The 14,616-nt window shown below is 43.3% G+C and overlaps 1 protein-coding gene across 5 annotated transcripts in view; it reads right to left on the reverse strand.

Moving 5' to 3' along the window:
• The window catches only part of LOC106563157 (serine/threonine-protein kinase ULK1), a 51,159-nt gene that overhangs the window by 17,940 nt on the left and 18,603 nt on the right, over positions 1–14,616 (reverse strand). For 3 of the 5 annotated variants that reach the window (XR_006757639.1, XM_014128424.2, XM_014128422.2), the window contains exons 5-13: positions 11,470–11,506; positions 8,926–9,099; positions 5,815–5,888; positions 5,589–5,690; positions 5,037–5,095; positions 4,620–4,702; positions 4,460–4,510; positions 4,227–4,315; positions 69–231 (exon numbers count right to left, since the gene is read on the reverse strand). Coding sequence is in view for 4 of the 5 variants with exons in the window: in XM_014128424.2 (XP_013983899.2) it covers positions 69–231; positions 4,227–4,315; positions 4,460–4,510; positions 4,620–4,702; positions 5,037–5,095; positions 5,589–5,690; positions 5,815–5,888; positions 8,926–9,099; positions 11,470–11,506 (832 nt within the window). In the remaining variant the exon portion in view is untranslated. The remainder of the gene's footprint in view (positions 1–68; positions 232–4,226; positions 4,316–4,459; positions 4,511–4,619; positions 4,703–5,036; positions 5,096–5,588; positions 5,691–5,814; positions 5,889–8,925; positions 9,100–11,469; positions 11,507–14,616) is intronic. The other 2 variants (XM_014128423.2, XM_045689944.1) reach the window with 1 other exon arrangement.

Here is a 14,616-nt window from a genome sequence, read left to right on the forward strand (position 1 = left end):
TATACACATGACAGACTGAAGCGCTACAAGAACACCACTTAGTGGTTGAGGAATGAGGATGCGCTTACTGGGAAAGTGGACGGGCACCATGACAAAGTCATCTGTGTCACAAGAGGAGTTCTTGCTGCTGCAGCCTCCTCCAGACGAGTCCTTGAGGAGAAAGCCTGGGGCATCCTGGGTAGGGGAGGCAAGGGTCTTGGCGCGGAGCTGCTGGACCTCAGCCAGAGACTGCTACAGAGAGAGAGAGAGGAACTATGACCACAGCACTGACTCTGAACAACCCACTATATAGTACACTACCGGTAGTACACTACCATTCAAAAGTTTGGGTTCACTTAGAAATGTCCTTGTTTTTGAAAGAAAAGCAAACTGGCTCTAACCAGAATAGAAAGAGTGGGAGGCCACGGTGCACAACTGAGCAAGAGGACAAGTACATCAGAGTGTCTAGTTTGAGAAACAGACGCCTCATAGTCCTCAACTGGCAGCTTCATTAAATAGTACCCGCAAAACACCAGTCTCATTGTCAACAGTGAAGAGGCGACTCCAGGATGCTGGCCTTCTAAGCAGAGTTCCTCTGTCCAGTGTTTGTGTTCTTTTTCACATCCTAATCTTTTCTTTTTATTGGCCAGTCTGAGATATTACTTATTATTTGCAACTCTGCCTAGAAGGCCAGCATCCCGGAGTCTCCAGACATTTCACGTGTTTTCACGGGTGAGTCGCTTCGAAAACCGTGATGCAAGACCAGGCCAGCCGCCAACAAGACAAGTTGGCAGCGATCAGAGAGGTTTGGCACAAGTGGGTGGAGCGCCTGCCACTCATCTATAACCTAAGTCCAGACATCACAGTGGGTGAGCATCTGGTCGCTTTTAGGGGACACTGCCCATTCAAACAGTACATGCCAAGCCAACCGTCTAAATATGAAATAAAGATACGGGCAGCATGTGATGGCAGGACAAGTTATGCCTGGAACATGCAGGTTTTCACTGGGAAACCTGCTGACGGTGTTCCCGAAAGGAACCAGGGGAAGAGGTAGTCCTGGAAATGACTGCAGGCTCTGGATAAGAGCGTCTGCTAAATGACTAAAATGTAAAATGTCTCCAGGGGCACAACATAACATGTGACAATTTCTTCACCTCATATGCTCTTGGTCAGGAGCGGCTCCAAAAGAAAATGACCATGGTGGGGACGGTCAGAAGGAACAGGTCTGAGTTGCCTCCTGCCTTACTCACTACCAAGGACCGGGATCGTTTTTCCTCTAAATCTGCCTTCACCGATAGACACACTCGTGTCCTACTGCCTGAAGATAAAGAAGAATGTGCTCCTGATGACAACTCTGCACCGGGATGCCGCTGTGAGTACCTGGGAGGACAAGAAGCCCAACACTGTCCTGGATTACAACAGGAACAAAGGGGTATGTAACTTTCTTTTCTATAACCAGATTGTTTTATCTGCACCATAAAAACAAGACATGTTGTTGTTTGGTGAAATGCTCATTGAATTTGTGAACAATATGGAGTCAATTCTATTCATTTGAATATGTAAAAATGTTTTAGATGTGATAAATTAAAACAATGCTTTGATGCAATTTTTCACGTTACTATGCAAGACATGAAGTATCACTTGTATGTACTCATTATTTTATTTACTGATTGTTGCACTTTTGCAGGTTACTGGCACATACTCTTGTAAGAGGATAATGGCACATGGTTGTGTTCTTCAACATCCTGGATGTGTCGGCCTACAACGTGTTTGTGGTGTGGATGGAGGTGAATCCAGGCTGGAAGCAGGGGAAATTCTTCAAGAGGAGACTATTCCTAGAAGAGTTGGGGAAAGCCATGGTGGCACCCCTCATTCAAAAGCGCCAACACCTTCCTCCAACACCATCCTCTGCTGGATTGGTGAAAGATATACAAGGGCCAGAAGCTAGATCTATGGCCGCCAGAGACAGAAGAGACAAAAGGAAGGAGGTGCAATCTGTGTGCACCAAGAGATGTCAAAACGAGCATTATGTGCCATAAATGTAGTGCATATATTTGCAAGGGACATACAACCACCACGTATTGTCCAATATGTGCATGAGAACACACAAAATGTAAACACCATTGATTGACAGATTGTGAACATTTTTATGTTTCTGTTAGTGTTACTGTTGTTCTTTAATGTGTTCAGACATTCATTTTGTAATATGGTAAAGTTGTCATCTGTAGTTTTGGGCCTATGTCCTTTCTTTACTAATAAAATCATACCGGTCAGTTTTGTTATAGTCAAAATAATCCATTCATTATGCTTTTTTTTAAACTCAAAAACGAGTTGTATGAGCTCAGGCCAATGAGGCCTACATGCCATCAATAGCAAACAGAAGCTCAAAACTTGTAATGTTCATACGAACTTAAGTTGATAAAAAGATCTAACACAACATTAGGTGATAATATATGTATTATTATGGATTTATTGTCAGCTATAATGGGGCAGTCATTTTGGACCAGGAACACAGAAATAATTAACATGAAACGAACACAACTGGAGGGTTAAAGCAAGGCCCCTGAACTCTCCTGTATTTTCTGGACTATGCAATGATATGGGCAGCGACCATGTAACGCTTTTACAACATACAGAAGCGCGCTGGTTTTCAAGGGGAAAAGTATTGACACGAGTTTAAAGTTTTCTTCACTGACCATCATTTTCACTTGTCTGACCGCTTGCATGATGACGAGTTTCTCACATGACTGTCCTATCTGGGTGATGTTTTTTCTCGCCTGAATTATCTGAATCTAGGATTACAGGGACGCTCCACAACTATATTCAATATGCGAGACAAAATTGAGGCTATGATTTAAGAAGTTGGAGCTTTTCTCTGTCTGCATTAACAAGGACAACACACAGGTCTTTCCATCATTGCATGATTTTCTGTGTGCAAATTAACTCAAGCTTACGTACAATGTCAAATGTGATATAGAGAAGCACCTGAGTGAGTTGGATGCGCAATTACATTTCCGCATCGGATGACACAAACAACTGGATTCATTATCCCTTTCATGCCCTGCCTCCAGTCCACTTATCGATATCTGAACAAGAGAGCCTCATCAAAATTGCAACAAGCGGTTCTGTGAAAATTTAATTTAATCAGAAGCCACTCCCAGATTTCTGGATTGGGCTGCGCTCAGATGATCCTGCCTTGGAAAATCGCGTTGTGAAGACATTGATGCCCTTTGCAACCAAGTACCTATGTGAGAGTGGATTCTCGGCCCTCACTAGTATGAAAACTAAATACAGGCACAGACTGTGTGTGAAAAATTATTTAAGACAGACTCTCTCCAATACAACCCAACATTGCAGAGTTATGTGCATCCTTTCAACCACACCCTTCTCATTAACCTGTGGTGAGTTATTCACAATTTCCGATGAACAAATAAAGTTTTATATGTAAGATGGTTAAATAAAGAGCAGAATTATTGATTATTATTATATTATTATTTGTGCCCTGGTCCTATAAGAGCCCTTTGTCACTTCCCATGAGCTGGGTTGTGACAAAAACTCACACTCATTCTTATGTTTAAAAATTTGTCGTATAGTGTGTGTGTGTGACAGGCTTACAATGATGTCAAAAAACTACATTTGAGAGTGCGCTGACCCTGGTGCTAGAGGGGGTATGCAGCTGGAAGTTGACTGTTTGAAGGGGTACGGGATTATAAAATGTTTGGGAACCACTGCTGTAGACTGACCAGGTGAATCCAGGTGAAAGCTATGATCCCTTATTGATGTCACTTGTTAAATCCACTTCATGAAGGAGAGGAGACAGGTTAAAGAAGGACTTTTAAGCCTTGAGACAATTGAGACATGGATTGTGTATGTGTGCCATTCAGAGGGTGAATGGGCAAGACAAAAGTTTTAAGTGCCTTTTAATGGGCTATGGTAGTAGGTGCCAAGCGCACCGGTTTGTGTCAAGAACTACAACGCTGCTGGGTTTTTCACACTCAACAGTTTCCCGTGTGTATCAAGAATGGTTCACCACCCAAAGGGCATCCAGCCAACTTGACACACGTCGGAAACATTGGAGTCAACATGGGCCAACATCCCTGTGGAACGCTTTCGACACCTTGTAGAGTCCATGTCCCGACGAATCGAGGCTGTTCTGAGGGAAAAAGGGGGTGGAAATGAATATTAGGAAAGTGTATAGCACGCACACAAGCATGTATATACACACACACACACACACACACACTCACCGGTGGAGAGGCTAAATGTGAGTTGGAAGAGCTGCTACAGGAGCTTGCTGAAGCAGAGCTGGGAAAGCATGTCATGGTCACAGCAGGAGCTATATCAAAGAAAAATATCAATATAAATTCTCAAAATAATAAAAACATTAATTCATTTCTAACACAGTCCAATTCATATGATAGATTGGTTTGGATGTTTCAATTAGGGTTGAGAAGATGGATGCATAAGGACTGTTACTCACTCTTCTTCATGGACGAGCTTGTCTCTAGGAAGGGGTGACAGAAGAACTCCTCTACAATGACAAGAGAAAAAGATTGAAAGTGAGGAACTAGCTACTCAATTTTAAATATCTCTTAAATAATGAGCACTGGTATGACCCCTGTGAGTGTGGCCCCACTGACCGAAGTCCATGCGGTCCTTGTGGTTGCGCTGCAGAAGACCCAGCAGCAGATTCCTCAGGTGACACGAGGTCTCTCTGGGGATGCTGGGAGGGGAGACAAACAAGTCACCATGAATGCATGATGGTACTTTACACTTCATTCCTGCTGTAACAATTGATCGGGGGCCTGTTTTGCATTTCCCCACAAATGGTTCATGTTAGGATTGTGGTAGCTGATCCTAATCAAAATGTTAAAAGCAGTGCGTGAGACTATGATAATCATAAGTCATTTGTAACATATCCTGTGGTCAAATCTAGTCTACCACAGCATTAGTTAATTAACATGGAAGCACCATTCAATACACACTCTCATGTGAAAGGAATCTGTACTCTCTATCTCTAAAAACACACAAGACTACTAGAGTTGATCAACACTGACTTGGGGCTGAGGCTCTTGTTTTTCTCATAAAACAGCCGGAGGTCCTGGGGACTGCTAGCCTGTGGGTAGCACACACAGACACATACACACAAATGTTAACAGAACAAATCAACTGTGCAAACTTCAGTGTTCGCATGCACACAAGTTAGTTTAAAAAGGGAGTGTAAAGATCTGAAGAGGAAACAGAGTCAGCTGATCCTGTCTGGCCAGTTTGGGTTACTTGCTTTCCTAAGAGCCTTAGGAAAGGTTGGATAAATAGTCTTGTTGTTTTAACTCTAGCTTGTCTACAGTTTGCGATCTCTCACATTATGTGGAAAGAAAAGCCAGTCTGTTCGGCTAAGCCGAAGAGAAAACCAAAGCTGATTGCTGTCACGCCAGTCTTAAACATTGCATGGAAAGTCAAAAACAAACTGTGGAAATTACTGTTTCTATCGCTCTCTCTCTCGCTGAATGACCCCTTTCTGCATTGAGTGGATTCATTTTAACCATTCAAACACCGCCCCTTTGAGACGGGTATATATGGGTATGATTTGAGTCCTATATCGTGCTCACCTGAAACGGGGCTTTCCCAGTCAGACACTGGAACAAAATGGTACCGATGCTCCACAGGTCAGCCTTGGCATCATAGTTCTGAGCCATGATGACTTCAGGTGCCTGGTGGATACGGGGGAAACATTTCAGAGACGCACACACGACACGTCAGACACGTTACCTAATGGGACAGATACAAACCCTCTGCCTGCCTATGGTCAGGCTGTAAGGAATTAGAAGTGCTCACCATGTACATAGGGGAGCCACACAGAGTGGCAGCCATCATGTTGTTCTGAAGGTAGCGGGCAAACCCAAAGTCAGCTGGAGAGAGGGATAGAAGAAGGACAGCGGGGGGGGGGGGACTCAGATACTCAGCAAAACCTTGGGGCGTTCACAAAATGTTTGCACTGAGCGGAAAAATGTAATACCAGTTGGGAACGACTGAAGAGGTTACAGTGGAGAGGACTCAATTGATTTTCCACTGAGCCACCAAGAGGACCAGTGACTAGAAGTTTTGTAAGAGATTTTTGAAACCTGCCATCTTACTCTTAATTGTCAATTACAGTGTTGCACTGTCAATTACAGTGTTGCACTGTTAACTTCCTTTCAAAGTGAGCAATCCACACACACAACTGTTTAAAGATGTACTATGCAGAAATCCCTCTGCCATTTCCTGGTTGCTATAATTCTAATAGTTTGCCTAACTTCCGTTTATGTGACTCAACAAGCAAGTATAGTGTAGAGAATCATTGTACAAACTAAACTGCTGTAAAATATATTTTCCATAACCAAAAATATTGTATTTTCAGCAATTTGAAACTGGTTTACAAAACCAAAAGTGGCAAAAAAATACACTTTTTTGGTTATCTACCGCTTTTTAGACTTGCTTTCAATGAGAATGACAGACCAATAACTCACATTTCTATGTGCTTTCTGTTGGGTCGCCCAAAAAGAAACATATTGCAGCTTTAAGAGTGTGTGCGGGTGATCTTGGAGCTGAGCAACTTTCAACAGTGGCATGAGGATTATAACACTGTTGTGAGGTATGCTTCAGCCTTCACAAAGGCAATACATTCTATTCTGTCTGCAGGATAAATGGGCTTGAGAGGGATTAATATGAGTGAGTTTTAAACACATACAAAAAACGCTGCTCTTTTGTCTTCAGCCCTGCACTAATTCATTCTTCACACAATGGTGATTATCAGCTATTACATGGGTGTCAATTAATTCGGTGGAAAGATGGAACTCTTGTCGCTATCATTTATATGATGCATTACAGTGCACGTGCATGCACCCACACGAGAAGTACTCAGACCCCTTGACTTTTTCCACATTTTGTTATATTACAGCCTTATTCTGAAATTGATTCAATTGTTTTTTTAATCAATTTGCCCCATAATGCAAAAACAGGTTTTTAGAAATGTTTGCAAATGTGTATATATAAAAAATTAAAAACGGAAATATTACATTTACATAAGGATTCAGGCCCTTTACTCAGTACTTTGTTGAAGCACCTTCGGCAGCGATTACAGCCTCGAGTCTTCTTGGGTAGGATGCTACACAAGCTTGGCACACGTGTATTTGGGGAATTCCTCCAATTCTTCTCTGCAGATGCTCTCAAGCTCGGTCAGGTTGGATGGGGAGCGTCGCTGCACAGCTATTTTCAGGTCTATCGATAGATGTTCGATTGGGTTCAAGTCCGAGCTCTGGCTGGGCCACTCAAGGACATTCAGAGACTTGTGTCGAAGCCACTCCTGCGTTGTCTTGGCTGTGTGCTTTGGGTCATTGTCTTGTTGGAAGGTGAACCTTCGCCCCAGTCTGAGGTCTTGAGCGCTCCAGGGCAGGTTTTCATCAAGGATCTCTCTGTACTTTGCGCCGTTCATCTTTCCCTCGATCCTGACTAGTCTCCCAGTCCCTGCCGCTGAAAAACATCCCCACAGCATGATGCTGGCACCACCATGGTGCCAGGTTTCCTCCAGACGTGACACTTGGCATTCAGGCCAAAAAGAGTTGAATCTTGGTTTCATCAGACCAGAGAATCTTGTTACTCATGGTCTGAGAGTCCTTAAGGTGTCTTATTGGCAAACTTCAAGTGGGCTGTCATGTGCCTTTTACTGAGGAGTGGCTTCCGTCTGGCCACTATACCATAAAGGCCTGATTGGTAGAGTGCTGCAGAGATTGTTGTCCTTCTGGAAGGTTCTCCCATCTCCACAGAGGAACTCTGGAGCTCTGTCAGAATGACCATTGGGTTCTTGATCTCCTCCCTGACCAAGGCCCTTCTCCCCCGACTGGGCGGCCAGCTCTAGGAAGAGTCTTGGTGATTCCAAACTTCTTCCATTTAAGAATGATGTGTCCACTGTGTTCTTTTATTATTATTTTATTATTATTATTATTATTTTATTATTATTACCACCCCTTTTTCTCCCCGATTTCGATCTTGTCTCATCGCTGCAACTCCCCAATGGGCTCGAGAGGTGAAGGTCGAGTCATGTGTCCTCTGAAACATGACCCGCCAAACCGCGCTTCTTAACACCCGCCCACTTAACCCGGAAGCCAGCCGCACCAATGTGTCGGAGGAAACACCATTTACCTGACGACCGAGGTCAGCCTGCAGGCGCCCGGCCCTCCACAAGGAGTTGCCAGAGCACGTTGAGCCAAGTAAAGCCCCCTCGGCCAAACCCTCCCCTAACCCGGGCGACGCTGGGTCAATTGTGCGCCGCCCTATGGAACTTCCGATCATGACCGGTTGTGATACAGCTCGGGATCAAACCCAGGTCTGTAGTGATGCCTCTACCACTGTGATGCAGTGCCTTTGACCACTGCGCCACTCGGGAGGCCCTCTGCAGACATTTTTTGATACCCTTCCCCAGATCTGTGCCTCGACACATTTCTGTCTTGGTGCTCTACGGACAATTCCTTCGACCTCATGGCTTGGTTTTTGCTCTGACATAAACTGTCAACTGTGGGACCTTATATATACAGGTGTGTGCCTTTCCAAATCATGTCCATTCAATTGAATTTACCACAGGTGGACTCCAATCAAGTTGTAAAAACATCTCAAGGATAATCAATGGAAACAGGACGCACCTGAGCTCAATTTCGAGTCTCATAGAAAAGGGTCTGAATACTTATGTAAATAAGGTATTTGTTTTTAATTTTTAATACATTTGCAAGAAATTATAAAAACAGTTTTTCCTTTGTCATTATGTGACATTGCATGTAGATTGATAGATTTATGTAATGTAATCCATGTAAAATGTAATCCATTTTAGAATAAGGTTGTAACGTAACAAAATGGGGGAAAAGTCAAGGGGTCTACATACTTTCCGAATGCACTGCACTGTGCGCATGCACACACCTATCTTGATGCAGGTGTTGGTGGAGTGGGACTTGCGTCCTGTGTGGTAGGAGAGCAGGATGTTCTGGGGTTTGAGGTCTCGGTGGATGATATCCTTGACCTGCAGCACCCTCATGGCTCCGGCTATCTGCTGCAGAAACACCCGGATGGTGTCCTCACTCAGGGTGCCCTTGGCTAGGGGAGAAACAGGGGTGGAGGGGTGGGACAGGACAGCCGGTAAGGGGAAATAAAACGAACTGTATTAACAGAAACATCAGACTTGTTCCTGTTTCACAGCAACCTATGAAAACACAGCTTCCCTGAAGCCTGGGACTGTAGTCTAAATAAATAAGCAGCCCAGGGAGAGAGGGCCTAAACATTCTGTGCTAAATTCAGGACCTGGTTGGTTCAGCCCACACCCTCATTATCCAATGTTACATTACCCTGGCTTTCATTTTCACTTTGCTAACATACCCTTATTCTGATAGTTTGCCTCAATGCTCTATTCAATTTACCCAGCCTTTTACCACACAAGCCAGCTCCAGTCATGGTGCGCTCTGAAACCTTCCCCTATTGAGTTTGCCCCACTATGTGCCACAGAGGCCCAAATTAAGGAAAGTCTAGCAAGCAATTCTAATGAGAGGGTCGTCCTTGAATTACAGTGGCATATTTTTTACTTTGAACTGTTTATCAATGATAAAACATAATGGAAGTCCTTTATACTGCAAAACAGTGGGAGGCCGTTCCTTCTCTTGTTAAAACAAATCCGGTCCATGCTGCGTGCCGACCCGGGTGTAGCGACAAACCTGCAGATTCTGCAACGCTTGTCAGCGGGCTAAAAACTTGATTTTGCGCCAATCAGAGAGCACCAACACCCCCAGGTGGGGGAGCCAACAGGAGTGACAACAAAAAGGAAAAAAAAAAAAAAGAGGGCATTTTCTATTTCATGAGCCAGTCGCACTTCATATGCAATGTAGGCTATGTGATGGTAGCTAGCTAAGTGCACAGACGCAATGCACAAAACACACATACTTTCTCCAGGCTGTAGCTACCCCGGCGAAACCCGGACGACGCCCTATGGGACTCCCAATCATGGCCGGATGTGATATAGCCTGGATTCGAACCAAGGACTGTAGTGACGCCTCTTGCACTGAGATGCAGTGCCTTAGACCGCTGCGCCACTCGGGAGCCCTAAGTATTGCGACAATTTCAACGCAACATGCGACAATTTCAATGATTTTACTGAGTTACAGCTCAGATAAGTCAATTGAAATAAATTCATTTAGGCCCGAATCTACTGATATCAGATTACTGGGCAATCTGAGATAGCTGTGGCATTGAGTTGTGTGACAAAACAGCACATTTTAGAATGGCCTTTTATTGTCCCCAGCACAAGGTGCACCTGTGTAATGATCATGCTGTTTAATCAGCTTCTTGATATGCCACACCTGTCAGGTGGATGGATTATCTTGGCAAAGGAAAAATACTCAGTAACAGGGAAGTAAACAAATTAGCTTGCTAGCTAGCTAGTACATAATGTTGTGGTAGCTAGCGAATATGCTAACATTAGCTAGCTATTTAAACTGGGAGTATGGGATTATGGAGAGTGAATCAAAAGTTTCTTCGTCATCTTACTAGGTATTTATCTAGCTGTGGCCATCTGTCTCAACAAGGGCTTTCTGCAAAATAGCAACATTAGCTCAGCTAGCTAGCTAGCCAACATTGGAATCTAGACCATAAACTAAGCAACACATACATGCATACATTGCCAAACAACACTTCTGCCACCTTCTGGTTTGAAGTATTTTAACAAAGCTTTGTGGCTGACGACTTCAAGGTCTTTGTTGTGTGAACACAAAAGAGATTGACTGCTGACACTGTTCAGAGGTGCTGACACTGTTCAGAGGTGCTAATTACCCTTGGCTGGCGATCGGTAGACAATCCTATGTGTGTGTCCTGCTTGAGAGATATCTATTTATTTTGAATGCTAGAAAGTGAAAAAAATGTATTTAATATATTGTATAGATCAAGAAAACCGCCTTGAAAATCACTCATTACAAACATTTACAAGGTCCTTGAGCATTCTCTCCTGTGGCAAACTGTTATTGGGGAAGGGGTCTACATTAAAGAAAATTATTAGCTAATCACACCCTTTTAGTTTGTCATTATTTGTAAGATTCCATTGATCATTTGGTGTGTATAAATCCAGTGTCACTTGGCGTTACTCAATTTAAATGAACGTAAATAACATTGTGAGCAAAATTATTAATCATATCACTTTACTAAATTAAAGGTCATTATTAAGGATTAATGACCTTAGAACATTTGTGGCCTCCATTTCAGAAAATTCTCACTTAACTAAAATTTGTCATTGGTGTTACTACTCCTACTGGTGGCAATGTTATAATAATGGTACATATTATTTGAAGTCATTGAGCTACCAGATTAGTTGATTTAGAAGATGACAGTTTATTTTTTCCAAAATGCCATGCACAAATGCCACCTTAATTCAAGAAAGACACGAGAGCTTCCCTGGGCGATTGACAGATGAAACAGTCCACTTACAGTGCAGATAGTCCGCCAGGTCCCCACCATTGCAGTACTAGAGAGAGAGGGAGATAAAAAATAATGACATTCGGAGACATACAGTGCATTCGGAAAGTATTCAGAACCCTTCACTTTTTCCACATTTTGTTACGTTATAGCCTTATTCTAAAATGTATTAAAATATATTTTTTTTACTCATCAATCTACTCACAATACCGCATAATGACAAGGCGAAAACAGGTTTATTGACTTTTTTGCAAATTTATTTCAAATAAAAAACAGAAATACCTTATTTACATTAATATTCAGACCCTTTGATATGAGACTCGAAATTGAGCTCAGGTGCATCCTGTTTCCATTGATCAACCTTGAGATGTTTCTACGACTTGATTGGAGTCCACCTGTGGTAAATTCAATTGATTGGACATGATTTGGAAAGGCACACACCGGTCTATATACAGTTGAAGTCAGAAGTTTACATACACCTTAGCCAAATACATTTAAACTCAGTTTTTCACAATTCCTGACATTTAATCCTAGTAAAAAAATACCCGTTTTAGGTCAGTTAGGATCACCACTTTATTTTAAGAATGTGAAATGTCAGAATAATATTAGAGAGAATGATTTATTTCAGCTTTAATTTTTTTCAGCACATTCCCAGTGGGTCAGACGTTTACATACACTCAATTAGTGTTTGGTAGCATTGCCTTAATTGTTTAACTTGGATCAAATGTTTTGGGTAGCCTTCCACAAGCTTCCCACAATAAGTTGGGTGAATTTTGGCCCATTCCTCCTGACAGAGCTGGTGTAACTGAGTCAGGTTTGTCGGCCTCCTTGCTTGCACATGCTTTTTCAGTTCTGCCCACAAATGTTCTATGGGATTGAGGTCAGTGCTTTGTGATGGCCACTCCAATACCTTGACTTTGCTGTCCTTAAGCCATTTTTCCACAACTTTGGAAGTATGCTTGGGGTCATTGTCCATTTGGAAGACCCATTTGCGACCAGGCTTTAACTTCCTGACTGATGTCTTGAGATGTTGCTTCAATATATCAACATAATTTCCTGCCTCATGATGCCATTGATTTTGTGAAGTGCACCAGCTCCTCCTGCAGCAAAGCACCCCCACAACATGATGCTGCCACCCCCGTGCTTCACGGTTGGGATAATGTTCTTCGGCTTGCAAGCCTCCCCCTTTTTCCTCCAAACATAATGATGGTCATTATGGCCAAACAGTTCTATTTTTGCTTCATCAGACCAGAGGACATTTCTCCAAAAAGTACGATCTTTGTCCCCATGTGCAGTTGCAAACCGTAGTCTGGCTTTTTTATGGCGGTTTTGGAGCAGTGGTTTCTTCCTTGCTGAGCAGCCTTTCAGGTTATATCGATATAGGACTCATTTTACTGTGGATATAGATCATTTTGTACCTGTTTCCTTCAGCATCTTCACAAGGTCCTTTGCTGTTGTTCTGGGATTGATTTGCACATCTCGCACCGAAGTACGTTAATCTCTTGGAGACAGAACGCGTCTCCTTCCTGAGCGGTATGACGGCTGCGTGGTCCCAGGGTGTTTATACTTGCGTACTATTGTTTGTACAGATGAACGTGGTACCTTCAGGTGTTTGGAAATTGCTCCCAAGGATGAACCAGACTTGTGGAGGTCTACAATTATTTTCTGAGGTCTTGGCTGATTTATTTTGATTTTCCCATGATGTCAAGTAAAGAGGCACTGAGTCTGAAGGTAGGCCTTGAAATACATCCACAGGTACACCTCCAATTGACTCAAATGATGTCAATTAACCTATCAGAAGCTTCTAAAGCCATGACATCATTTTCTGGAATTTTCTAAGCTGTTTAAAGGCACAGTCAACTTAGTGTATGTACATGTCTGATCACTAGAATTGTGATACAGTGAATTAAAAGTGAAATAATCTGTCTGTAAACATTTGTTTGAAAAATTACTTGTGTCTTGCACGAAGTAAATGTCCTAACTGACTTGACAAAACTATAGATTGTTAACAAGAAATTTGTGGAGTGGTTGAAAAATGAGTTTTAATGACTCCAACCTAAGTGTATGTAAACTTCCGACTTCAACTGTAGGTCCCATAGTTGACAGTGCAAGTCAGAGCAAAAACCAAGCCATGAGGTCTAAGGAATTGCCCGAAGAGCTACGAGACAGGATTGGGTTGAGACACAGATCTGGGCAAAGACACCAAAAAATATCTGCAGCATTGAAGGTCCCCAAGAACACAGTGGCCTCCATCATTCTTAAATGGATGAAGCATGGAACCACCAAGACTCTTCCTAGAGCTGGCCGCCAGGCCAAACTGAGCAATCGGGGGAGAAGGGACATGGTCAGGGAGGGGACCAAGAACCTAATGGTCACTCTGACAGAGCTCCACAGTTCCTCTGTGGAACCTTCAAGAAGGACATCTATCTCTGCAGCACTCCACCAATCAGGCCTTTATGGTAGAGTGACACATCTGGCCGTGATTGGGAGTCCCATAGGGCGGCGCACAATTGGCCCAGCGTTGTCCAGGTTTGGCCGGGGTAGGCCGTCATTGTAAGAAAGAATTTGTTCTTAACTGACTTGCCTAGTTAAATAAAGGTTCAATTAAAAATAAATGTAAAAAAGACAGAGACCACTCCTCAGTAAAAGCCCCATGATTTCCCACTTGGAGTTTGCCATATATGCACTTAAAGGACTCTCAGACCATGAGAAACAAGATTCTCTGGTCTGATGAAACCAAGATTGATTTCTTTGGCCTGAATGCCAAGCGTCACATCTGGAGGAAACCTGGCACCATCCCTACGGTGAAGCATGGTGGTGGCAGCATCATGCTGTGGGGATGTTCTTCACCGGCAGGGGCTGGGAGACTAGTCAGGATTGAGGGAAAGATGACCAGAGCAAAGTACAGAGAAATCCTTGATGAAAACCTGCTCCATAGTGCTCAGGACCTCAGACTGGGGCGAAGGTTCATCTTCCAACAGGACAATGACCCTAAGCACACAGCCAAGACAATGCAGGAGTGGCTCCGGGACAAGTCTTTGAATGTCCTTGAGTGGCCCAGCCAGAGTCCGGACTTGAACCTGATCGAACATCTCTCGATAGACCTGAAAATAGCTGTGCAGCGACGCTCCCCATCCAACCTGACAGAGCTTGAGAGGA

Source organism: Salmo salar, chromosome ssa11 (assembly GCF_905237065.1).
Source record: "Salmo salar chromosome ssa11, Ssal_v3.1, whole genome shotgun sequence".
Lineage (NCBI taxonomy): Eukaryota > Metazoa > Chordata > Actinopteri > Salmoniformes > Salmonidae > Salmo > Salmo salar.